The sequence below is a fragment of the Lontra canadensis genome, unplaced genomic scaffold (assembly GCF_010015895.1).
Source record: "Lontra canadensis isolate GAN:19392208 unplaced genomic scaffold, GSC_riverotter_1.0 scaffold86, whole genome shotgun sequence".
NCBI lineage: Eukaryota > Metazoa > Chordata > Mammalia > Carnivora > Mustelidae > Lontra > Lontra canadensis.
The window spans coordinates 7,139,911-7,167,776 of record NW_022631080.1 but is presented as its reverse complement, the minus strand read 5'-3'; the positions used below and the strand labels follow the sequence as shown (position 1 = coordinate 7,167,776).

At 42.0% G+C, this 27,866-nt stretch overlaps 1 protein-coding gene across 1 annotated transcript in view; it reads right to left on the bottom strand.

Annotated features, from left to right (window-relative positions):
• Window positions 1-371: 371 nt before the first annotated feature.
• SYTL5 (synaptotagmin like 5) overlaps window positions 372-27,866 on the bottom strand; it is a 110,550-nt gene continuing 83,055 nt past the window's right edge. Inside the window, exons 9-17 of the mRNA XM_032883142.1 lie at window positions 24,578-24,670; window positions 23,901-23,966; window positions 20,193-20,371; window positions 18,209-18,308; window positions 15,835-15,996; window positions 6,739-6,847; window positions 5,384-5,519; window positions 1,596-1,804; window positions 372-660 (exon numbers count right to left, since the gene is read on the bottom strand). Of these exons, the coding sequence (XP_032739033.1) occupies window positions 518-660; window positions 1,596-1,804; window positions 5,384-5,519; window positions 6,739-6,847; window positions 15,835-15,996; window positions 18,209-18,308; window positions 20,193-20,371; window positions 23,901-23,966; window positions 24,578-24,670 (1,197 nt within the window). The 3' untranslated portion in view covers window positions 372-517. The remainder of the gene's footprint in view (window positions 661-1,595; window positions 1,805-5,383; window positions 5,520-6,738; window positions 6,848-15,834; window positions 15,997-18,208; window positions 18,309-20,192; window positions 20,372-23,900; window positions 23,967-24,577; window positions 24,671-27,866) is intronic.

The following is a 27,866-nucleotide window of genomic DNA, read 5'->3' as shown; positions in this document are numbered from 1 at the left end:
TCCTTGTCTGAGCAACCATCCCCACAATGCCTTTTAGGGATTATGGGAATTCCCAGGGTGAGGAAAGCGTAGTCAGTATTCTTCTTACTCTACAAGTGATCTACGTTATGAGTGGCCCCTTTAACCCTCAAACCATTTTAGGAAATGTAAAATAACTCAGTAATAGAAAAAGTTTAGGGATTCCAAATTTCAACTGTAGTTTCAAAGAAGCTTGTACTATTTCCCTTATGGTATAAAGTCTATGAATCATTGCATAACGTGCCGTTGACAGGACAGTGTGGCACACTTTTTACCATCCAATCAAAAAGGCCCTGGTCCCTGGACACACAGAGGTACATGCTCTTTGAGACACTCAGCGAGACTCTAAATGTTCATAACGTGGACATCCCTACTCACATGTCCCAATACCCTCAGGTGAAAAATGGCAGGGAAGCAGAATCCCAGGTCGCAAGACCAATACTGGGATCAAACAGCAGACAGACAGTGCCTGGAGGTCTCACTTTGGAGACTGGTACCTTCAGAGCCTACACTTCCCCATGCTGGACCGGAGCATGAGCACACCCTCGACGGGAGTCCCAGGATTGTCCGCCATCTTCTGCCACAGGCGTTGCTCTTCCCCTTGAGAGTCCATCCAATCCACACTCTTCCCATGGCTCACACCTGAGAGGAAGGCACAAGGGAACATTACCCTTCACAGATGAAATGTTTGGATCTTCTGGAAGACACCTATCAACCTCTGAGGGGGCCTTATTGAGCAGAGTCCTTCACTGGCTTGTTTTCACTCACCCTACCTAGTGAGTAGTGTTAGAACGACAGACTCCCTTTGCAGTTGGCACTACACTCTTCTGCCAAGATAATGAGAAACAAAGCAGGATGGCCCTCATGGCCCATTTCTTCCCCTGCTCTGGTAGTCTCTCAGATAGCTGGCTCATTGAGACTGAGGTAAGAGGACAGAGGAACAGGATAAAGTGGGCTCTGGGGCTCTCCTTTTTTAACAAGGCTGCTTCTGCAACCTGGTGACTTTTCAGTTTAGTGGTATAGATATTTTTGGCTTTCCTTAATCTATAACTACGCACAGCACCACACAGGTGGGGTTGTTCTTAACAGTACTGACCACAGTGCACAACATCGACCCTCTGTGTCTGACATAAGTTATGGGATAATGAGGGTCTTGGGGGCTACCTGTGCTCTGCCCCCATCATTTCCCTCCAATCTGCCCGGTTGTGGCCGTGTCTTGTGACATCAGCGGCATGTTTCCACAATCTGTTTGAACAACATTAGGTGTTATTTTTTAGGGAGAAAAGTGGGTTTCCTTTCAATTCAACCAGTGAGTCATCTGAGAAGAGGATGAAGTAAAGTTGATCTTGGAAATCATTCTCTCCCCTCTCAGAAGCCTGTGCTGTCTCGGTGATCCTCCCCTGAGAAAAACCTGAAACAACACCCACGAAAGTAGTTGACATTCACTTAGACTAAAGTGTAAGTGATATTTTATAAAAGGACTGAATATAAACATTGAAGCTACATGTACATCTCCTACATACTAACCCACAGGAACCACTAGTCACACACTATCTCAGGGTGGCCAAGTCCCTCACCGGTTCCAGAATTCAAACGAACTCCTCCCAGAAAGATGTTGCTGGAAAACGCCTCCTTGTCCCAGACAGTAAGTTCTAGGCAAACATTCTTTATATCCTGGGGGTTCAGGCCACTGAACATGAAAGTATGATTCCACTGAGGGTTAACACTCTTCTTTACCACCAGAGTTTTGTGCTTGGTAGCTTTGCTGTCATCTGGGAGCAGGTAGCTGCAAGAGAAAATGCAATCAAGCCATCGGGGAAAACAGAAAATGGCTTCCTTGAGTAGTTATTTCCATTCCCCGTAGTTCTTGGTGCCTGTGTGTATTTCATTTTTTCTTCAAGGTACTTATATGCTTACATCTAGATTTAAGTGGAAGATTTTATTGTTTATTTTAAGTAGGACAATAGCAAAATGCCTGTACTCTCCTTTCTAATCCTATTTTGGTCCTTCCCTCTTCTCTAAATGAAAATATCTCCTGTAGTAGGTACTTACAATAAAGAAGACACCGTGCAACACTTAAGATTTCATTCCATGTACCAAGAAGAGACTGCTTATCCCTCGATATTCATGCTCTCCTTACTCTTTAAAAAGACTCTTTTTTTTTTAAAGATTTTATTTATTTATTTGACAGAGAGAGAGATCACAAGCAGGCAGGGAGGCAGGCAGAGAGAGGAGGAAGCAGGCTCTCCACAGAGCAGAGAGCCCGATACGGGGCTCGATCCCAGGACACTGGGATCATGACCTGAGCTGAAGGCAGAGGCTTTAACCCACTGAGCCACCCAGGTGCCCCAAAAAGACTCTTTTTTTTAAGTTAGGCACAAGATTGTCCAGAATAAAGACTACATTCCCAGCCTCCCTTGCTTCCAGCATAGCCAATGTACTAAGATCCTGCCCAAAGAATATAGAAAGTGGTTCTGCATGAAATTTCTGAGAATTGTCTTGACAGCTGGAATTTAGATGGGATAGCTGATACTCCAGCAGCGATCTTGGCCATGAGGTGGATACCACCCCAAGAGAGAAGAAACAAGAGTCCCTAATTATCATGATGCTTTCATACCTGCCCTAGATGGTTTACCCTTTGTCTTTGTATACATGCGAGAGAAAGAAATTTTGCTTTCTGATGTTCTCTTTCCTTTTTAATGATTTATTTATTTTGAGAGTGTGAGAGAGTGAGCATGTTGGGGAGGGGCAGAAGGAAAGGGAGGGAGAGAATCTCAAGCAGAATCCCCACTGAGCATAGAATCCTATGCAGGGCTTAATCCCAGGATCCCAAGACCAGTACCCGAATCAAAACAAAGAGTCAGATGTTCAACTAACTGAACCACCCAGGTGCCCCCTTTCTAATGCACTCTTAGAAAAAAAACCTGAGGTTCCTTTAAGATCAGCTCAATATTTAAGTGTAATTAGAGAAAGAATTTACTAGAAAGTCACTGGCCTTTTTTTCACTATCGAATAAAGATATCATCCTTTATTATCTCTGTTTTGTAAATGTTCAACATGATATAGTGAAAACTATTTCAAAAGATATTAGTCACCCCTGCAAGGCCACAATGAGGCCATAGGTGAGGAGCCATTCCCTCATCCCATTAGACAGTGGGCATGAGAGGCCTGAACAGGATGGTGGGGCTGGTGAGGCAAGTCGTAGTCACAGGATGCAAATAAAGCATTTCTTTTATGCTTAAAACTATTGTGAAAAAAAATGAAGGACAGATGAACTGGGACTCAGGCCCACACATTCACCAGCAGGAAAGCCCCAGATACCTGCTTCACCTTACTACTGGCTTTACCAAAATTAGAATGTGTGAGGGTAAAGGTTTGACTCATTTTCTTACAGAGTCAATTACAGTTTTTTAAGAAGGATTGATGAGAGGAACAATAATGTCATTGACTCAAAGAATTAACCTCATGCCCAAAACCTGTAATAAATAGACAAAAAAAAAAATAAAAAGAAAGCCAAACATAACACTACAGAAACTCATCAACCACAAAGAAAGAGAGCAAGAGAAAACCAAAGGAACAGAGAAGAACTACAAAAACAACCAGAAAACAATGAACAAATGGCAGTATGTGTCTACTTATTAATAATTACCTTATTTTTAAAATTTTATTAAACTCAATTAACATATAATATATTGTTAGTTTCAGTGGTAGAGTTCAGTGGTTCATCAGTTGCATACAACACCCAGTGCTCATTCCATCACATGTCCTCCTTAATGCCCAGCACCCAGTAATCCCATCCCCCCACCCACCGCCCCTCCAGGGACTCTGTTTGTTTTCTATAGTTAAGAGTCTCTTATGGTTTGCCTTCCTCTCTGATTTCATCTTATTTTATTTTTCCTCCCTTCTCCTATGATCCTCTGTTTTGTTTCTTAAATTCCACATACCAGTGAAATCGTATAATTATCTTTCTCTGCTTGACTTATTTCACTTAGCATAATACCCTCTAGTTCCAAGCACATCATGGCAATAATTACTTTAAACATAAACGGTCTAAATGCTCCAACCAAAAGATAGAGGATGGCGGAATGGACCAAAAAAACCCCACAAGATCCATCTTTATGCTGCCTATAAGAGACTCAAGTCAGACCTGAAGATACATACAAGACTGAAAGTGAAGGGATGAAAAAAATCTTACCATGCAAATGGAAGCAAAAAAAAAAAAAGCAGCTGGAAAAAACAATATTTATATCAGACCAAACTGAGTTTAAAACAGACTGTAATTGGGTGATGGGCATTAAGGAGGGTATCCCTATGATGGGCACTGTGTGTTATATGCAACTGACAAATCACTAAATGCTACATCTGAAACTAATGAAGTACTAGAAGTTGGCTAACTGAATTAAAATTAAAAAAATTAATTAAACAGACTGTAACAAGAGACAAAGAAGGGCAGTACGTAATGATAAAAGGATCAATCCAACAAGAGGGTATAACAATTGTAACTATCTATGCATACAATATTGGGACACCTAAGTACCGAAAACAAATATTAATGGACATAAGGAGAGAAATTAATGGTAATACAATAGCAGGGACCTTTAACACCCTACTTACATCAATGGATAGGCATCCTGGTAGAAAATCAATAAGGAAAATGTGTCCTTGAATGACACATTAGACAAGATGGACATGACAGATGTACACAGAATGTTCCATTCCACAAAGAATATACATTCTCTTCAAGCACGTATGGAACACTGTCCAGAATACATCACATGTTAGGCTACAAAATAGGCCTCAATAAACTTGAGAAGACTGAGATCATACCATGCATTTATTCTGACCATGATTCTATGAAACTAGAAATCAAGCACAAGAAAAAAAAAAAACTGGAAAAAAGAAATATGCTGTCCCCAAAACACTCTCCAGTCACTATCTCCAGGGAGGGTGCTCTGAAATTTCTACTTTTTACAATTTCCCCTAAGAGAGCAAAATATGAAGGAGCCAATATTCTTGTTGTTTATTGCCAGTACCAAATGATAACAAAGCACAATATAAATATATTACAGAGAAAATCATATTTTCTCCTCCTTTGAGAAATGAATCTCACAGGAAAATCTGCCAGTATTGAGGGTGAGAATGATGGGAAATCCTGAGATATGCTGGAAGCAAGGGGAAAACTAGAATTAGGAGCCCCCTCGCCTCGTGTTGTTTCAGATCTAAAAGCCAGCATTTAAGGTAGCTTTCTCCTTGTCCATTTAGAGTAAGATGAACACAGAAGTCTCATAGCCAACCCTGTCTCATGGGTCACAGAACTTCTCAACTCCCATTAAGTATCTTCTAAGATGAGTTAGAACAAAATTACCCCTTCACAAAGCTATCAGAAGTGCCTCCTGACTTCACCGCTGTCAAATTCTTTGCCTCTTTGATGAACACTTCCAGTATTCCTCCAAAGATTACGGGTGACTCCTTCTTCTTTCCCCTTTTGAAGGTCTTCTTTCCTGCATCAGCCATCAAAGAGAGAGAGATAGAGAAGGAGGGAGGAAGAAAGGAAGGGAGAAGGAGGGGGAAGGGAGAGAAGGGAAGAGAGAGAAATCATGGGTTCCATTTCAAAATTCACAAAGAAAACCTGCCAAGATTTATTTCATTTGCTGACTGAACTGGGTCATTATGTTATTGTGTTTTTCCATGATTTATTCAAATGTTTCTACCTCACCAGATTCCTTCTGGATAGGTCTTTCATTTGTGTTTTTTGAAAAAAAAAAAAAGAAGAAGAACAAATAAATTTAAAACTGTAAATACTTCCCAACAAGGAGTACTTTTTTAAAGGGTATAGAGGAACAAAATGGAAACGAATCTGAGAGCTGCCTGAGCCATATTCTTGCTCCCCGTGAGAACAGTTACAGAGATAGCCACACAGAAGTGCCAAGACTCCAAAAGAGAAAATTCCGCGACTTCCTTCTAGGGAGCTCTAAAGGCTATACATGGCCCAGGCACAACTATGTTTTTGATTGAGAGACAACTCTCCCCACGTCACATTTTTATTCTGAGGAAATGGCTCAATGTGAGTAATAATCACCGCCACCGCCTTTATTCCGTACTGGTTTAGGCACTTTCCATGAATGAACCTATTTAATCCTTGCACTAGCCCTATGAAGTGAGGAAACGGAGGCAAAGAGGCAGTGAATTACTTGCACAGGGTCACAATGAAGAGGGTGACAGTGAATGGAAGGCTAGAGAAGGATGCTTGGATCAGTTGATGGCAGAAGGCCAAAAGGACTTAAAAGTTGACTCCATCTGGATTTTTCCTTTACATCCTGTGTTCTAGGTCAACTTCTTCCTCAAGACTCCCTGAGTAACTGTGACTGTCAGAAATCTATACAGCAGCTTTTTACATCTCTCCTTTCCACAGACTGTACTCCTCCCCACCACCCTTCTCCATCCTGGGGAACATCCTAGATCTCTGGGATTTCTAGGAAACAAATGCCACCAGTAAGCCTGGTTTCTAGTATAAACTTTGTCCTTTACTCCTAAAGATCCTGCCCCCTTACCCATTTGTAGGATATACTTCTCAACTCTCTTCCAAGACAGTGACACCCAACCCTTTACATTTTAATCTGTGTAATGCCAAAGTAACATAATCCAACCAATTCCTGATCCCTGTTACCATACGTCTAGACACAAAATGCCCATGGTCAAAGTCATTGATTTTTACTCTACCTTGAACTTGTTCTAGAGGAATCATCAGGTTCTCCTCTGGGGGGATGTAACGTAAAACAACTGTTAGCTCTCCTTTATAGTGAAGGCCTATGTCTGCAGCGAATTCCACCTGGCCAAAGGGAGACAGGTGAAGAGAAAAAGTGAGAATGTTTGGTTTATTATTTTGTAGCCCATGTTTGAATGGCCTTGTCATATTTACTTGTTGGTTTAAGTATGACAATCCATTCCTATTCAACTGTTAGCACTTATTGGTTTAAGATATGCCTTAGGTAAGAAAAGAGAAAGGCCAGAAAACTTTGTATTCTTTGTACAAAAGGTATTTGTGTGTAACGTTTAACATTAAAATAAAAGGAATTTGAGAGGAGATATATGACACACGTGTGGTCATCAGTGGCTACTGACTGCCTGTGGTGCAACGAGGACCCATCACTGAACATAGAGTTTGGGGTATGAGGCACAAATAAAGATGCCATGGAGAAAAGCTCCAGAAGATACGTCTCCCTGTCTGCTCTTGATGTCTCAAAGCTTTCCTAAGTGACCAAGAGGGAGAAATAGCCAGGAATGCGTGATTCACATTGGGTTACCCAGTCACTAATTATTCAAAGCTATATTGTAATTCACATGATTAAAATTTGATGTGGAAGGCCACCTGGGTGGCTCAGTTGGTTAAGCATCTGACTCTTGATCTCAGCTCAGGTCTTGATCTCAGGGTCATGAGTTCAAGTCCCTCACTGAGCTCCACACTGGGCTGGAGCCTCCTTAAAAAAAATTCAGTGTGGAAAAACTGGTTCACTCAAACATTGTTGGTGAGAATGTGAAATGGTATAGCCACTCTGGAAAATGGTAGGGCAGTTTCTTGTAAGACTAAACATACAGATACCATACAACCCAGCAACTGCATTTTTGAGCATTTATCCCAGAGAAATGAAGGCTTATGTCCACATAAAAACCTGTATACAAATATTCATATCATCTTTCTATGGACTAGCCCCGAACCGGAAATGAACTAGATGACCTTCAAGAGGAGAGGTGGCTGGTGCAACATGGTGTGGTACAGCCATATCATGGACTACTGCTTAGCAGTAAAGAGGAATGAACGGACAATACACAAGACAATTTGGATGAACCTCTACTGAATTACGCTGAGTGAAAAAGCGAGCTCAAAAGGCTACGTACCATACCATTTCATTTAAATGATAGTCTTGAAGTGACAAAATCATAGATATGGAGAACAGATTAGTGGTCTCTGGAGGTAGGGAGGGGTGTCAGGAGGGAGGTGGGTGTGGCTATAAAAGATCACAAGAGAGCCTTGCTATGAAGGAACTGTTCTGTATCTTGGCTATAGTGATAGATAAAGGTACAGATGTGATAAAATTGCATAGAACACACACACACACACACACACACACACACACACACACACAAATGAGAAGTGAGGAAGTCTGAAGAAGATGGGTGTGTGGTATCAATGTCATCACTCCAGGTGTGGCATTGCTCTATAGCTTTGTGAGATGCTACCATTGGGGAAAACTAGGTAAAGGGTACATGAGATCTCTCTGTATTACTTCTTACAATCGAATGTGGCTCTGTAATCATCTCAAAATCAAAAGTTTCAGTTCAGAAATTCAATGTGAACACATACCCAGAGCCTTTGTTCTGTAAGTCTCCTCGTTGCCATTGAGTCAACTTTTTATAAAAGGGGTAAGAAAAGTAGTATATTTTCTTTGGCCTTTCCTTCAGGAACCTGGCTCCTGGGTGCTGAGTCAAGGGCTGGGAACTATGTCTTCCGAGAAGGTAGACCAAAAGAATTCAGAAACTCCCAAACTCAAATAGAGAAGCAAAAGGCTGTTCAAGCCTCAGCAAAGACGATGGAAACCATTACCGGCAAAGGAATCCTTACCTGACTTTCCTCTTGGTTGGTGATAAAACTTAATCAGTAAAGGTGGTAAAATCATTTGAAGTATTTTATTCACCCTTCTTGCTAGGGGCAAACGTGAGATTAGACAGACTACCCATCTAATTTTTAATCTAATTAAGTTATACGCCTTGTGAAAAGGACTTTTCTTGTTGTTTTGACAGTTTCAGTACATTTTACTTTATATGAATGTCACAATGGAAAGTTATAATGGACATTATAGCAAAGTAAAGAGATCATTACTTTTCCAGTGCTATAGCCAACGAGCTACAGCTCATTGGTGTTTATCCTTTCTCTTTGGATCTGAGTGGACCTTGTGATTGGTTTGACCAGGAGACCATGGCACCAGTGACAATGTGCCAGTTTATGGGCCCCAAGCCTGAGATTAACAATTTCTACTTCCTCTCTTAGAACGAACATCCTTGGGATGCTCCCACTGAGGACCCATGGTGTTGAGGCCCAAGCCACAGAAAGAAGCCACATGTAGGTGCTCTGGTTGGCAGTCCTAGCTGAATTCCCAGTTGGCAGCTAATAGAAAGTGTGAGATGGCCAACTTGAACAATCAGCCCAGTCAAGCCTTCATACGACTTCAGCCTCAGTCTACCAACTAGCTGCAACCAAATGAGAGACCTTCGATGAGAACTACCTGAGCCTAGTCACCCCACAGAATCATGAGCAATAAGAAATTGTCATTTTAAGCCACTAAGGTTTAGAGTAGTTTTCTTTATAAAAATTAACCAATGCAGGTTCTATTTGCTTTTAGCTGAGAGCTTTGGATGGGAAAATATGTTGGTAGAAAAAAGTGATGTGTGCAGGTGTGTGCATATCAGTAGAGGTTAGAACATCCAATACTGGGATTTATTAATGTTCCATTGGTCTTTAGCTTATATTAATTAAAATATACTGGTGATTTTCTATAAATACAGTCTTGAAAACTTATAAAAGTAGAAAAGAGTAAAGATGAAGACTTGTAGCATTATAATCACATACAAAAGAAATTCAAGGGAGGGAGTCATCCTACAGCCTGTGCATCGCTAATATCTTGGGATAGTTTTGATATTCTTGCAAGGAAATTCCAAGGCAATGTCTCATCTCCTGACATACCACCATTTTACATCATTCAACCACCTTTTGCTCTGAAAAAGGTAGAATTCAATTCAATTAAACTCATTCAATCCTATCATCACATACGGGATGCCTTCTTGTAGTAATGTTTTGAAGGCATTTTGCTAAGTGTTGCAGGGGCATATAAGACACAGACCCTACTGAGCTTTCAATCTATCCAGGAGACATATATTCAATAGAAGCTCTATAAATCTGTCCTTATTTAACTGACTCATCAGATTAATGTTCTCTATTCCCAGTGAAGAGACCATGCATGCCCACTTCTGTCAGTTGAACTGTATGCTCGCCAAAAGCCAGCTGCATTCATCTCCCAGGTTCTCTATGCTGGGCATGTTTGTGGTTCTAATTATATAATTTAATATCAGTAAACTAAAGAATGCAAAAAGACAGCTACTACTATAAACATTAAGCTGAATACTTTCAAATAACTAAGTATTTGAAAATAAATTTGCTATTGGATTACATTTGGGCTCGAAGCTGTAAAAGATTAAAAAACAATCATGAATATTTAGAAAGCTTTTATATTTGGTTTACTTTGAAAGCACTCTCAAGTTCCTGCTGTACTTTAGAAAAGCTCAAACTAGAAACTACTGATTAGAATGCACTAGGGTCAGAATTTAAGCCAGGAAGGTAGGACGGAATTCTAATTACCGAAACTATCCTCAAGCAAAATGAATTATCCTTATGTTCAAAGACTTGAAAATCAATGCATATTTGGTTTAAGTTAAAATAAATGATTAAGAAATGCACTCAGAGTGTATGTTTGTGTAAGTATGATTTCTGTGGATTTATGAACTGACCTACTACTGTAAGGTCAGTTCTGACAAAGGATGACAGTTGTTCCAATACAGGTACAAAGAAACTACTGTGGGAAGAGACAGAATCACCTGGATTGGGATAAAGGGGTGACCTTTATCCCAATGGGAGATAGGATGACTGATAAAGAGAGGATGGGAAAAAGATCTGTCTGGGTTAAGAAAATACTAATATCAAAATACAGTTGGGACTGTGTAAAACGTGTTTAAAAGCTGGCGGGAACTCAGGTTTAATTGATCAGAGGTTTGTGTGAAGGGAGGTGGTAACAAGGAAGACAAAACGGGGTTCTACTCTGGGTTGCCCAGAAGACCCTAAGACACAAATTTATCTTAGTGTGTTTTATTGGGATGGGGAGTGGGGAAGTGGGACCACAAAGTCAAGGAGGCTTAAGAAGGTTGTGATATCAGGCAAAGGTTTATGATGAGTAGCTTTTTCTCAGTTCTGCAAGGGAGCTTTGCGGACAAGGCAGATCACATCTCTGAGCGCTGTCTCAACCAGAGACAAGAGAATAGAAGTGTTGATGACACTCCTTCGGCTATCAGTTACTGAACAAGGGCTCTGCCCTCTACTCCTCAGAAAACTTGAATACCCAGGCTCTTCTGCCTCTTCATGCCCACAGACCAAGCCCACATCAGCACCCTGAGGGCTCCTCTCCTACGAAGACTGGCAGGTGCTGGCTGGTGTGAGCAAAAGCCATGGGGAGCCCCATACAAACGATGTTGGGGATCCGGGTAGAGCACTGACATCCACCCCTGGTACAGAAGGCGGGGCCATATCAAGGAGCACTGAAGTGCTGGGATGATGGGTCAAGATTTATTCAAACCATATGCAAAAGCAGTAGGGAACCAGTGAGGGTATCTGACTGATATGGCGTCACCAGGGAACCCCCATTATCTTCTGCCTTTTCAAAAGAGCGATCCACATTACATCAGCGTTGGAAGCAGAGTTCCCAGTACATTTTCAGGTCTACTACGGTGGGGGTAATAAATTACGGACAAGAGTCTGCCCAAACCACCAGTTACAGAGAGCCTTTCGGCTCAGGAATAATTTCACAGAAATTTGCATCGACTCTGCCTGAAGGCAGAACACAGATTTCCTTGGAAAACATTCGAGCTCGCTGTTGATTTTCAAAGCTCCTTGTTTTTATAATAGCACCTTCTGGGAAGACATGAAAGGCAATTCATACTGACAAACCCTTCTTGTCTAACTACCTAATATGCCTTTCAGAGAGATAATGAGTTACAGCTAATAAACAGTCTCATGTCACGCAGTAAAATGGAAATCATACTGTGAAACTACTTTACAGGACGTTTGACAGCTTGAGATCTTCCTCTGTCCGCCCCAGCCTCCTCACTGGCTTAGGGCCATAAGACCTACCAAAACCAAAGGCGGTGTCAAAGGACATTTGCTAACGCAGAGTCAGTAGAAATAAGGCACCGTGTCTTTCCAGTATTCCCACTGCAAAGGGATGTCAGTATTTGCGAACACTGAAGGACTATTGATTCTGACCCTCTGTCACTAAGGAAATTGGTCGCTGTAGCTTACACTTACACCTCTCTGGCTGGATAATCTACAAGGAAACATTGAGTGTCCAAGGCTGCTCATACTCTAGCCAGAGCTGCTGAAGTGACTACTGCCTTGAAGGGGCTGAGACAGGAGACTGAAAACAGAGTGACGCTTCCCAGAGTCGGCTGATACCCCAGCACCCAGAGCCCAGCCCAGCCTGAGGATGAGCCACCAATGAAGAGAAGGCAGCCTGCGGAGTATGTTGCATCTATCTTCCCCATTTCCCATTTCTGGAAGGCATGGTGCCCAAACAAGGCTGACTCTGCGGGCTTTCCTCTGTATGTGTCAGAGACACATATACATATCCCCCATGGGTCAGAGACCACATGTGTGCCTCTATGTGTCATCTTTTTCCTGGAAGAGAAAGATGACAGGGATTAAAGACATAAACCTAGGGGAGCCTGGGGGTGCTCAGTCCTTCAGCCCAGGTCATGATCTCAGGGTTCTGGGATCGATCCCCGCATAGGGCTCTCTGCTCAGCAGGGAGCCTGCTTCCCGCACCCCCAGCCTGCCTCTCTGCCTACTTGTGATCTGTCAAATAAATAAAATCTTAAAAAAAAAAGACACAAACCTCTAAGGGGTTCCCCAGAAGCTCACCGTGAGGTGAGGGTTCTTACACACTGCCTTATTAAGAATTGTTCCCAGGATAGACCAGGGAAGGGGTGACAAGGATGAAGGTCAGGGTCAGGGTAGCCTGATCTGGTGGGAAAGCTGTAGAGTGTAAGTAATGCCTTGGGGCACCACTCCCTTACCCCCTACCACTCTCAGTAAGGGAACTGGGCTTTCCGACTCCCCAATGTATGAGTTATTGGCAAAGGGCTGCCTTGTGAGAGGTGGTATGTAAGCTCCTAGGAGCTTTGGACTCCCTGCTCACGGAAAAAGCTACAGTAGTCTGGAACAGTCTTCTAAACAGTCTCAGGTGAAGGCTGTTGGAGGCCAAACTCCTAACAGTCACGGTTAAAGGAATCCAAGGGGATCTGGCAGAGGACCAAGGAGTTCCAGACGTTACACTCAATCAGAACTTTTCTACCTTGAGCAGCCTGAGAGCTATCTCTTATGACAGAAAATGAAATCACTCAGTGGCAATGTGAAGGTGATTACCCGGAAAGTGCCTGGTCCCTAAGCACAGAGGATGCACCTGGGAGAGCTTAGATAACATCCCAGGGCAAGTCCTTCCACCATTTCCAGGAAACTGACTGGAACATTCCAAGCTGTTTTCCAAAGAGCCCCTATGTGCTTTAATGTTACATTTATGACAGATCAGTTATTTTCAGGTACTAAAATGAACATTACTTGTTCTTCATCTACATCATGCTTCATATAATGTCTTGGACATTTTCTAACTATGAGTCTGTGGTGCCCATCTATTACACACAAAAGGAAGCAAGTGCCAGGAGACTGCTGAAGTCAGATTAAGTGCTATCCTTCGTGGTAAGGCTTTTCATTCCATTCCGAGAGACTCCGTGTTTAATGACTGATTATTTCCCACAGTTAACGTCAAGGGAATATTACACTATTGCGGACTTATTTCTTGTGACTTTTGTGCTTCCTATCATATTTATGTTAGTCAGAGGCCTGCAGTTATTTTATGTTTAAGGACTTTTATTATATTTTATTATTAATTTTAGCCACAGCCCAATTATACTTTCCAAAGATTTCCCATGATTACACCAAGCTTGAGGTCCATAGTTCTAAAAGTCTACCAGAAAATTGTGTTCAGCTTCTGAGCCTCGATCTCAGATACAACGGAAACGATGATACTTACACCTCACGATGTTTGTCGTGGACACTGCGTTGCTGATGATGATCGATGCACGTGTTGCTGTCCAGCTTCCACTCACCACTGTTTTAGAACTACGATACCTTGGTTCCCTTTGGGGAAATACTATCTTCAGGAGAGGGGTATGTTCTGATTGTCTTAAGTCAGCCAGTACTTCTCACCTCCCTGGCCGGCCACGGCAGTTAGCTCAGGGCGAGCAAATGATGTCATCAGAGTGAGGAGAACCAGGCCCAGGGTGCTGAGTGGAGTGCTGGACATTTTTCCTCTCCCCGCCTGTGTAGTGCAAGGAGGAGGGGCTTGCACATATTGTAATGTCCAAGAGAATCATAGTGGAGCTAGTGAGGGAGACCAACCGCACAGAGTCTCAAAATAAAGCCAACACAGAGAAGAGAGACCAAGGGGCACCTGGGTGGCTCACTGGGTTAAAGCCTCTGCCTTCTGCTCAGGTCGTGATCCCAGGGTCCTGGGATCGAGCCCCACAACGGGCTCTCTGCTCAGCAGGGAGCCTTCTTCCCTTCCTATCTCTCTGCCTGCCTCTCTGCCTACTTGTGATCTCTGTCAAATAAATAAATAAAATCTTTTAAAAAGAGAGAGACGCCAAGAGAATCCAAGGCCTAGATATGATGTGAGTTATCTGGGTAAAACCATGTTTGATAGTCACTGGCCAATAATTTCCCTGTATTTTTTGAGTGGTATGAGCCAGGGTTTCTGTCAATCGTGATACAAGGACTGTGATGTAACAGAAACACTACCTAGCCTTTATTGAGAGCTTAAAATGTACCTGACACGGTACTGTGGGCATCCCAGAGTGCTTCTCCAAGCTTCGCAATGTCCCAGTAAGATATGTTTAAGTATTACCTCACAAATGAAAACACCAAAGCCTGGGGAGTTAATTTGTCAAATGTCATCATGAAGCCAGGACTGAACCCAGGAAGTCTGATTTGAGTCTACTATCTTTACCATCATGTTCTTTCTGCCTCTCTCTATATAAAGAACAATCTTCATGGGCACCTGGGTGGCTCAGTGGGTTAAAGCCTCTGTCTTCGGCTCAGGTCATGATCCCAGGGGCCTGGGATGGAGCCCCGCATCGGGCCCTTTGCTCAGTGGGGAGCCTGCTTCCTCCTCTCCCTGTGCCTGCCTCTCTGCCTACTTGTGATCCCTTATTTCAAGAAATAAAATCTTGAAAAAAATAAAAAGAACAATCTTTGGATACATGAATGTGATCTTTTTTCATCCCACCTTTGACTTAAAAAATCACTATAAATGTACAGAGACCCCAGTTGCATAGGGCGAATCCAAGGTACTGTTGCTCTGGTTCAGAACACACTCTGTTGCATTTAATTTCTAGAACCAGCTTCAAGACTATTTTTCTGACTATAACTTAAACCTGGGTTATGAATCTCAAAAGTCGGAATATAGGAAACCAGGTACTTTAGCTACTGGTTGCTTCCTGAGCCAAGGCAAGACCACTCCTGCTTATGTTTCAATTGTGCAGAATGGAGAATCGAGAGAATGTTCTAAGACTCTTTGCCTCTATGGATTTGTTTTTACGTCTGTGACATCGAATGCTTTCTCCTTCTGATAGGATCATATAATGTATTCCTCCTTTTTTTTAATCTTTGGGGACCTCCAAATGATGAATACATTTTTAGTAAGTCAAATTAATATTATATATGAGTATGTGACTTGCATGGTACAGATAGTCTGTACTAAAGAATGAATTCCAAGGAAACGATTTACGTGTCTTATATTACTCCAAAATTAGCTGCACTCATCTGTTCAGATTACCGCTTGAAAATGAGAAGTCTTCAGATTCTCCGGGCCCAGGACATCAATTTCGTTCCTAACTTGTCCCTTTGCATAACTGTTTGATTAATCTCCAGGCGTTTCCTACCTTGGGCTGAAGCACAAACCACTCATCACTTGGATTTTCAAAGTTCCATGAGTCAAAAGGAATCTCCACCTCCCCGAGGAAGCTGTTACGTCCGAATCGATCATGATGCCAGACCGAGAGCTGCAGAGTTCTCGTCTCCAGCTGGGTGTGGCTGATGGTGTACTGCAAACGAGAGTCACAACATCACACTCCACGTGGATGGCTCTGCCCAGTTCTACGACAGGCTGAAATTTACTTTCACCATCTTTCAGGCCATACGTGCTAGTAATATGAACAAAACAAACACAAAGGGGCGCCTGGGTGGCTCAGTGGGTTAAGCCTCTGCCTTCGGCTCAGGTCATGATCCCAGGGTCCTGGGATCAAGCCCTACATCGGGCTCTCTGCTCAGCGGGGAGCCTGCTTCCTCCTCTCTCTCTGCCTGTCTCTCTGCCTACTTGTGATCTCTCTCTGTCAAATAAATAAATAAATCTTAAAAACAAACAAACAAACACAAAAAACCACCATATTTCTCCTTGTTGGTGCTATAGCTGGGGTTCTAGGCCATACACTTATTTTGTGTTAGACCTTCAACTGAAAGATGTATCAGCCAGTTATTTAAGAAAAAGTCAATAAACTTCAAATAGTACATAAAAAGTGTTAGGTAATGATGATTGTCCCCTTTCCAGTTTTACCTGGTTTTCATCTGTGAATTGTTTTTTTTTTTTTTCAAATTAACATATAATGTATTATTAGCCCCAGGGGTACAGGTCTCTGTATCGCCAGGTTTACACACCTCACAGCACTCACCATAGCACATACCCTCCCCACTGTCCATCACCCAACCACCCTCTCCCTACCCCGCTCCCCCAAACAACCCTCAGGTTTTCTTTTTTGTTTTGTGATGTGAATCATTTTTTAAAATCTACTTTGTAAGCTTAGTGTTTGCTATATCAACTCTCCAACTTCTCTGTCTTCTAATCATGCCGAGAACCCCCAAATACAGAAAAGTACTGTCAGTGAGGAAGTTGCAAACACCGAACTTCATCAAGTCTCGCGTAAGTGCAGGAGGGAAGAGACCTGCTACAGAGATGGAGCAGAAAGACAATGTTGCTGGGATAGCTTCTCCTTTTCAGCAGAACGTGATCCACAGCCACATGCCTATACACCCTTGAACCTCACAACAGGCAACAGGTGGCCAATCACTACCACTGGAGACACACTGCAGGCTGTTTCTTGATCTTGGATTTGCTTCTATACCCATCCTTGCTGTTCCTGGCATGACTGGCTATGGCTCCCGGCTTCTAGAATTTGCCACAAATCTCTATCTGTTCTGCTAGGCTCATCTTTGCTACCTTGTTAGAGCCACCAGATTCACCCCCGCCCATATTCATTCATTCTCATTTTGATCTGTCTTCATATTGGCTCCTGCTTCCAAACATGACCCCACTGATGGATGTCCCCACTCACCAACTTCCTGCTATGGTGGATTCTGACTCCCTCACTCTGGGTACAAGGCCCGTACATTTCCCTGAGACTGGCAATAAATTCTACATTCCAGTCTCCCTGGATCCTTCTTACCATGCTAGATTGGTCCAGGGTGGGAGAAGGGGTCATTACACAGAAGCCCATGGGGGAAGTAATGTCTCCAGGAATGGGGCCTGGGTCGTGTCTTACCAGGGCCACTTTCTCTGAGCTTCCTCAAATCCAACCGTGCATCTCCACTGTTCATTAACCACGGGCCTAAATTTAGCCCAACTCTGAAATCTGACAAGAAATAGCACAAACTCATGCTGTGGGAGCACATCAAGGAGTGTGTACAAAGTGACTTGCTAAGTTAGTGTAAAAACTGTGACAAACTCCTTTTAAGGGGAACTAGGAAAAAACCTCTTTCCCAAGGGTGAAACATATTCTTTGACAAGATGCATCAGCTCAGGGGCACCTGGGTGGCTCAGTTAGTTAAGTGAATGCCTTTGGCTCAGGTCATGATCCCGGAGTCCCGGGATCGAGCCCCCCAACAGGCTCTCAGCTCCATGGGGAGTCTGCTTCTCCCTCTGACCTTCTCCTCTCTCATGCTCTCTCTCACTGTCTCTCTCTCAAGTAAATAAAAAAAAATCTTTTAAAAAAAGATGCATCAGCTCAGATGCAATTTCACTGGATCATCTTTCCATCAGGTGTCACTTTAGCAGCAGCAGAGAAATAAACAGAGTAAAGATGGCTTACAGTTCTTCTTTTCTAAGAACTGTTAGAAAAGCCAAGAGTAGCACACAGATTTGTTCAAATTCTACTTTTCTAAAAGATATTTAAACCTGGACATGCAAATCCCCCACAGTCAATTTTAAACCAATGAGGGTATGAATGGTGTCACTTGAGTGAATATGAGAGAGCCTGCACATACCTTTAGTGTCTCATTGAATTCTGGATTGGTGCCTGTTCTGATCTTGGTCTTGCGCTTATTGTTTCTGGATTTGTCAGGAAGAAGGTACGACTTGACATAGCTGTAGATGATACAATGTGAAAGTAATTATTGGGAGACCTCTACTTTGCAAGGAACAGTAAGGGACTTGGGTGAATAAAAGAGGTGAAGGGACCAGGTCATCAGACATGAGAGAACCAAAGAGAATGTAGTCTACATGGCAGGATACCTTAAAATATAATTCCAGGCTTCCAAGAAGAGAGAAGCTGTTAATGGATAGTGATGAAGAGTGTGGGCTCTGAAGTCCAGCCAACTAGGCTTGAATTACTCTATGCCTCAACGGTTTTGGTAAACTCAAGAACTTACTTAACTTCTCTGTGCCTCAGTTTCCTCTTCTGTAAAACTGGGATAGTAAGAGTATCTAACTTATGGCCTTGCAAGGATTAAATTGGTTGATACATTCAGGAGCTGACATGTTATATCCCTCAACAGATGTCATCTGTTCATAGGATCAATGCTCTCCCAAAATACTGTAATGTTATAGTCCTCTCCATTCTGATGTCAGGACTTCTGATGAGTGGGATCAATGGAAATGTGGAAATGGATGAATGAAGGAAAACAGTGGAAAAGAACCAATAGGAAATAACAACCCAGTGTCACTAGAGCTATCCTACCCGACACCTTGTGTTGAGTCTCCTGGAGCAGGGGCACCAAGGCAGACTTAGAAATGCACAAGATGTACCAGAGTCCCAAAGCACATTGATCAGGGCTTTAAATGACCTCCTTCCATGCTACTCTGAATGATTATATTGGTCCTGAAGCCCTTGGATATTTAGGTAAGGAAGGAGGTGGATCAATCTATACTCAGAATCTATACTCCTTTGTCTGTTTTTTTTAAATTTTTAAAACATTTTAAGTAATCTCTACACCCAACGTGGGGGCTCGAACTCAAACCCTTGAGATCAAGAGCCATACCCTCCACCGACTGAGGCAGTCAGGTGTCCCACTCCCATTTGTCTATCTTTAGACACTTGGAAACAGCCTCTCTGAGCTGTTTATTGGACCTAGGTCACCTGTTACAGAGGAAAAGGATAACCCAACCGGCCTCAGATTGAGGTCCTTGGAAATGCCTGCGCACAACATTAGCCATTGGCGGGCATCTGGAAACTTGGATTTCAGGAGGATTCTCATCACTCCCAGAACAGATGTAAGTGGCTCACTGGGACTAAACTATTTGTAAAAACAGTATGGCTGAGGCAGAACACCTGCTTTCCTTCATGGAGACTGGAATTTTGGTACGTGACCAGTTGAGGCTCTAAATGAGCTTGCCCAGTAAACAGTATTACACGGGTTCTGCTACGACTTGTTGCCGGAGGAGCTAAGCACATCCTGTGTGACTCCAGTGGGGGAGGATGCTTGGAAGTTGAAGCCTGGATTCTTCAGAATTTGGCCACACATGCCTTATATCTTTGTGGCTGTGAGTCTTCCTAGTAAATCATCAAGCCTAGCAATGACCTTGGGAGCCCCTGACACGTCTTTCATCTAGCTCCCTTCCAATGTACCTATGGTCCATACCTGCCTCCCCGCTGATACCTGGAAACCTGAGAGCCTCAAATTGTCCTTTCGAGTCATTCAATTGGTTTTCTCTGGAGGGTCTCACAGAGCAAGATACTCAGCGATCCCGGGGTATGACGACGCGTCAGCCAGGCTCTACCTCAGAGTGGCCTCTGGGTAAACTACAAATAGTCCTGAGTCATGTTGACTCATAGCTTTGGAAAAATCAGATAATCACAGACACAACCATTATACATACACTTAGAGAGTATTTAGAAGGGTCACGCAGGAGGAAAAGGACAATTGACCTTCTGAGAAGGCTCTGAATCAAGAAGAATGCTAAGACAAAACCACACACACTGACAAAGAGAGCAGTGATTGAAACAGTCCAAGGAATACGCTGCGTGCTTACGCATCTGTTCTCTGTTTCTTTTCATCTCCTATGGCCAGATTTCTGCAATTCTTGACAAAAATGCAGAGCCCGCCAGTTTTGTAGCAGTAGCTGATGTGGAGAAGGATTTCACCACTGACCTTCACGTTGCCATAGTCTCCTGTTTCACTGTAAACACTCATCATGCTGTTAAGGCTGGTCTGGAATAAATAATATGAAAAGAGGTGTCCAGTGTTATTCTAATTAGCTCTACACAGAAACCACCCCATTTATTCAATTATAATTCTTATTCTTTATAATGAGCAGCAAAATCTAGGATAAGTGAAGAAAAAAATCACTTGTTTTGCTTGGTTTTCTGGTATTATATAAAATCCAAGCCTGACAAGGGACAAGAAGACTTAAGAAGCATTCTAAAGGCAGGCAGGAAGCTTGCTGATAGGGGAAGCATTGCCTTTCTGGGCAAGTGGATAGCCTTTGTTTATTCACTTCTAATGAATACAAGGTCATTAGGGGCATTTCCTCAATCTGGAGTCCTCTTCCCATCCCTGTAGCTTTTGTCTCTCTCACTGGAAGACTCAAGGTCAATCTACTTCAAGGTCTAGAATGCATCCATCTGGACAAAGAGAAGCTCATATATTTCGTACTAGCAGGAGCCACAAGTTTCTTTCTCTGATATCCACAGAGAGCCTTCCAGCAGTCTCTGGGAAGCCCTAACTGTGGCTTTACCAAGGGCATGCCAGAGCATCATAGACCCTGGGCTGCAGTGAAATCCCTGGGCAACCGTTTGGGTTACAGAGGTAGGTCAAAGACTAGGGCTTTGCAAACCTCTGTAAAATTACCACCCACAAAAGAGAACACAAAAGAACCAACACACCAACAAGCAAAATAAAATGTAATAAAAAAGTCCAGATCCACCAGAATGAATAAAATTTCTGATTAGATACTAGTGACAAGAGACACAGTTTAAATTAAATGTAACAAAATTACCCTTTAGTACCCAAACTGTATCTTAGCAACATGACTGTCACAAGAGACCACGTGGAAGGCTTTCATGAGTGACCTAGCAGTTTCAAAAGCCCTGTCGGTGAACCACTGGGAAGGACTAGAGTAAGTACAAAGAGAGCCTAGACTTCCCACTTTATCTGTTATGCATAATGAAAGTCAGGACATTTCTCTAGTTGCTCAGAGACTGATCAAAGAACAGGATGCTGGCAACGTGGCCAGTATCTCTTCTAAGCTTAAGTCAAGGGCAAGAGTAAACCAAGAATTTCATAATTAATTCGAAATTACAATGGGAGCCAGCGAGCGATCTCATCTGTCTTTCCCATTCCTAAAACAGAACAGAATTTTCAAAACAACAGGTGGCTTTGAGTGGTGCTTTTCAAACTTTAACTGCACATAAATCACCAGGGGATCTTCTTAAAATGATTAAGATTCTGATGCAGTCAGTCTCGGGTGGGGTCTGAGAGTCTTCCTCTCTAACTCCTAAGTGCACAGTTTGCAAAATGTGTATTAAGGCATCCCAGAACACCACAGCAGCTTCCCAGGGGGACCATGGGGGCATTTTAAAATTTCAAGAGAAATGCAGTGACATCAATCAGACACCATGCAAACTCTTAGCAGTAGTTCACGGTGTCAACATTAAATCACAATTTATTCTTTTTTAGTTAAGTCTTATCTGCGTGAAGCTGAGTTTTTGACAGCTGCTGTGAAAAATAAGTAAGTACTGAATAAAAATCAACACGGAACAGGAAATAAAAGTGGTGCTGTCCAGTCACATGCCAAGATTTGACGAGTTGTTAAATGCCCAACAGATACCCACATCCCAGTAGGAAGGATTAAGGGCTATTTAAGAATGGAATAAAACTATTTTTCTTTCAATGTATGTGTATTATTGTTTTGCATGTCTACTAAGTTGTTAGGATACCAGTGATTATAAAGTTTTTTTGGTCTGACTGGTGTGGAGAACAAAGGCAAAAGAAATATAGAAAAGAACTAAATTTCCCTTGCAGCCCATTGGCAAATACTTCAGACAAGACAGGGTGACCTTCCTCCAGGAGCTCAAAATATCTCAATGTTAATACTTTTGCTAGAGCCAAAAGGCAAGCTTAACTTGACATGAGCCTGACCTCCAGGATCTCATAAGTCTTCTTTTTTTTTAAAGATTTTATTAATTTATTTGGCAGACAGAGATCATAAGTAGGCAGAGAGGCAGGCAGAGAGAGAGAGAGGGAGAAGCAGGCTCCCTGCTGAGCAGAGAGCCCGATGCGGGGCTCGATCCCAGGACCCTGGGATCATGACCTGAGTCAAAGGCAGAGGCTTTAACCCACTGAGCCACCCAGGCGCCCCCATAAGTCTCCTTTAATAGATAAAAATCCCCTTGGAAACTTCCTTTACCTCTACCAGCCTCCAAGATACCAGTTAGCAATCATCCTCCAAATGTATGGCCCCCTGATATATATCCAAAGGGTCTCATGCCTCGGGTTTTACTAGACAGTAGTAAATGACCTTATCTTCAACAGCAGCCCCTCAAGGTCCTGGAAACCTTGTTTCCAAATTCCTTAGAGACTTATGCTGTCCCCGACCCCCTCCCAACTTGAAAGTGTATAATCAGTCATCCTCATGACCCTAGTATTGCTCTTTCTGTCCACGGGCTCCGTCCCCGTGCTTTAATAAAACCACCCTTTTTGCACCAAAGATGCCTTAAGAATTTGCTCCTGAACCACAGCATTTTGCTATATTTCACCTATCACTAGCTACTTAATAAATGGATTCATCAGGTGTTACTTTTGGCTCAGGAGCTAGATGGAAGAATCACTAGGGGCTCTGTGAATGGACAAAGTGTTCGTCTCTGCCCCAAGTGAGGCAAGGCTGCTGGTCCCGGGACTATTCTTTGACTTCCAAGGGCTTCACGAATAAGCCTCTACCCCCTTGTGTTACATAGGAGGAAACACTGGCTCAGAGAAATTGTTGGCAGTGCCAAGACACAGAGTAAGAGCTCTAGATTTTTAGTCTGAACACCTCCCCAGCATGCCTTGCCCCACCTCCTATCACTCAGCTGTGCCAACACCACGTCTCTCAGTAGCCACATCTTCAAAGCAGTCCTCAGTGAGCAGCGGGCCCCTAAAGATAGGAAACTTAAGAAGCCATAAATGCTGAAGCTTGGGAGAAGTTAAGGCAGCTAAGGCAATTTTCCTACTAACCAAACTTTATGCTCTTAACCGAGACAACATTGAGATTTAAAATAGAGATATTTCTGGGGTGCCTGGGTGGCTCAGGGGGTTAAAGCCTCTGCCTTCGGCTCAGATCATGGTCTCAGGGTCCTGGGATGGAGCCCCGCATCGGGCATTCTGCTTGGCAGGGAGTCTGCTTCCTCCTCTCTCTCTGCCTGCCTCTCTGCCTACTCTCAAATAAATAAATAAAATCTTTTAAAAAAATAAAAATTATATAGAAATATTTCTTCTAAAGGTGTCTCATTAGTGGTAAAGCATGTGGAACCCTATGTCCTTTGACTGGCACTTGGATTCTAACGTTTAATGAATTTTTCTTTCCTTGAGATACTTAAATTCCGATAACATTGTTTACCCTTTAAAGAGAAACTCTGGGTAACTGTTCACAAGTCAGAAAATGATAAATACTGGAAAACCTGCCCACCTAGTCAGATTTCACATACCATGAAATTTGCAAAGCGTAGTTGGAAAGAAGGAAAAGGAAAGACTGAAAACTCACAGTGTCTGAGTCAGCATCAGGGACACTTAGGTAGGTCCACTTCCTGTCACAGCCTGGTTGAAAATTCTTTAAGAAAGTCACCCAAAGGTCAAAAGAGAAAAGGGTATTAGAGCAATGGACAGAAATCAGAGGACCAAAGAAAAAGATTTACAGACACATACACACAGATGGCGTATGTGGACACGGGGGCCCCTAAAGACAGCCTCTCAAGCAAAGCCTTGAACATGAAAATAAAAAGGGACATTATTCTACAGGCAGTGAGTGAGAAGCTATGGACAGTGTCTGAGGAGGAGAGAAAGCTGACTAGTTACGTATTTTGGGACAATGACGGGCAACAGCATGGTGGGTGGTTCCAAATGGACAGAATGGTGGCAGGGAAAGAAAGCCATCATCAGAGAACTGTGACAGTTTATGGGCTTGAGCTGATGAGAGCCTGAATTAGGGAGTGAAGAGGTTTTAAAAACTGGGTGAGGACCATGGAAGAAGAGAGATGGAAAAGCTCATGCAAAATTAGACCAAAAAGTACTCTGTAGGCAAAGGGCAAGCAGGAGATTATAGTGTCTTTTAACTCACTGTCACACATACTCTCAAGAACATTCCCCTCTCCTTTGGGAAAAATACAGAAAACCAAAAAGGGAAAGAAGAAGCTTCCAGTCACAAGCTAGAGAAGTGCTTACGGTAGACAGGCCACTTGCTAGACTGTGGGTGTTGGCAGAAAACCGGGAGGACACTAAACCATGAGCACCTTGCTCAGTCTCTTCCAAGGAGTCCTAAGGAAGGAGGAGAAAATCAGTGGTTTGGTTTATTTCTTTCCTAGAAAGAAGTTTCACTTCAAAAGCTGCTTTCTTTTTAAATACCTAAAAAATCCTATCCAAATATCTAGAAATCACCCTATCCAGAGGTTTCTTTTACTATCCATCCAACCTGAATGTACTTTATGCTACAGAACTACAAACCTAAAAATAGGTAAAATAGTGAATTTTGTTACATATATATTTTATCACAATACAAAAGTTTGTGTAATATTTAGAATGATAATTTCCTTGAAAGGGTCATACAGGGGCACCTGGGTGCCTCAGTGGGTTGGGCCTCTGTCTTCGGCTCAGGTCATGATCTCGGGGTCCTAGGATCGAGCCCCGCATTGGGCTCTCTGCTCAGCAGGGGGCCTGCTTCTCCCCTCTCTCTCTGTCTGCCTCTCTACCTACTTGTGATCACTCTCTCTCTCTTTTAAATAAATAAAATCTTTAAAAAATTAAAAAAAAAAGTGTCATAGAGCTTGCCAATAAAGTCATCTAGGTCTCTCTTGTTTTTCTTCATAAGAAGATTTCTAACTATTTCAATTTTATTTCTCCTGCCTTGAAATTTCAAATTTGGGGAAATTATATTTTTATAGAAATTTATCCATTTCATCTAGGTTTTCAAAATTCTCGGTATATCATTGTTGATATTATATCTGTTTTATCTGCAGTTACATTTACTTTTTCATCCGTAGTATTATTTGTTTTTGGCTTCTGTATTTTTTCCCTTGGTGGCCCTTCCAGAGATTATTTACCTTGTTAGTTTTTTTTCAAAGAACCAAGTTTTGTTTTGTTGTTTTGTGCTTTATCTTTGTTTTATAGTTAATTTTTTCAAATTCTTATTCTTTTTTTTTTAAGATTTTATTTTTTTTTTTTCAGAGATAGTGAGCACAGGCAGAGGCAGACGGAGAAGCAGGCTCCCTGCTGAGCAAGGAGCCCGATGTGGGACTCGATCCCAGGACACTGGGATCATGACCTGAGCTGAAGGCAGCCGCTTAACCAACTGAGCCACCCAGGCGTCCCATCATATTCTTAATTATATCTTTATTTTTTCATTCCTATTTAATTTTAAAAAATTATGTTCAATTACCCAACATAGAGTACATCATTAGTTTTTGATGTAGCCTTCAATGATTCATTAGTTGTGTGTAACACCCAGTGCTCATCACCACACGTGCCCTCCTTAATACCCATCACCCAGTTACCCTATCCCCCCCGGTCCCTTCCTTCTGTAACCCTCCAGTTTGTTTCTGAGAGTCCAGAGTTTCTTATGGTGTGTCTCCCTCTCTATTTCTTCCCATTCAGTATATCTTTATTGTGAGTTTAGTAATTCTTCTCCTAACTACAAGTTAAATTCATAGTAAATAATTTCACCCCTTCTTCCTCACTCATATAGATATTTAAGGCTATATAATTTTGGCCCAAGTGAGACTCCTGTTGCATTCTTTACTTTTTATTGGTAGTATTGTTATTTTCATATAGTTCAGATTGTTTTTATATGCTCATTAAGATTTCTTCTTCTTTAACCCAGTAATTATTTAGCAGTGTGTTTTTACTTGGCAGATCTGTGGAATAACTTATGTTTTTGTCATTAATACCATCATAATTGTCAAGGTCAGAGAACATGCTGAGTATGATTTTTAACAGAATTTTAAGTCTGAGATATTATGTATACATTCACTCTCACTTCTTTGGTCTTAGCTTTATAGTTATTAAGAGAGCAACTTTACTAGCTTATTTAATCACCTTTACTTTTTATATCCCTTGCAACATTCCCTGGGATTTCTTTCTCCTGAGTATTTCATTTAAACCTATTTCACTTTGAGCCTTTTTATCTTGTACCCACTGTTGTTGTTGAAAACTCTGATATTAATTTGATCCTTGTTCATGTGTATGTAATAGGATCTCTCTAGAAGTTTTTTTTTTAGGATTTTCTTTTCTAATTGATATTCTTGATCTCACTATAGTGTACCTACGTGTAAGTTATTACTTATATCTCACCTTTGGCACTTTCCAATTGAAACAGATTTTTCTTTAATACGAAGCATAGGGGCACCTGGGTGGCTCAGTGGGTTAAGCCTCTGCCTTCGGCTCAGGTCATGATCTCAGGGTCCTGGGATCGAGCCCCACATCCGGTTCTCTGCCCAGCAGGGACCCTGCTTCCCCCTCACTCTCTGCCTGCCTCTCTGCCTACTTGTGAACTCTCTCTCTCTGTCAAATAAATAAATAAAATCTTAAACAAAAAAAAAAAAACCGAGGCATAAATCCCAATTTTTTTTTCTTATGGTCCCTTTTCTATATTTTTATCTTTTGCTTTTTCTGGTTATGCTACTGCCCAGTTGATAGCACTTAAACTATTACTTCTCATATTTCTTTTTTAAAAAGATCCAAAAAATAGAGAAACAGTATAATGAACCCTTGTAACTGATCACCCAACTTACAATGATCGATACATTGCCAAAGTTTTGTCAGCTACTCTCCATGCTGTTTAATTATTTCCCACAGCTTTACTGAGGTATAATTGAAAAACCATAAAATTTGCCAAATCTAAGTGCATACCCTACTGTCTTTTAGCAAATTTACAGTTGTGCAAACATCAACATAATGCAGTTTTAAAAATATACCTATCAGCCCAATATGTTTCCTCATGCCTGTTTCCAATCAATGTCCATTCCCTTAGAAGCCATTAATCTGCTTTGCTTTCTCCGTAGATTCGCCTTTTCTAGATATTTCATATAAATGGAATCATACGATATGTGTCCTTTTGTGTCTGGCTTCTTTCATTAAGCATTGGGTTTTTAGGCCCACCCACCTCGTAGTGTGAATCACTACTTCACTCCTTTTTATTACTGAATATTATTCCACTGTATGGAATACAATGTATAATTTATTTATTCACCAGCTGATGGTTATCTGGATTATTTCCACTCTTTGGCTATTAGGATATATATATATATATATATATATATATCTATCTATATGAATACTTGTGTGCACATCTTTGTGGGGACATAGCTTTTCCCTTCTCTTACACACTCTGGAATGGAAATATTGGGTTGTATAGTAACTGTATGTTTTGCTTTTAAAGACACTTCCAGAGGTGCCTGGGTGGCTCAGTGGGTAAGCCTCTGCCTTCAGCTCAGGTCATGATCTCAGGGTCCTGGGATTG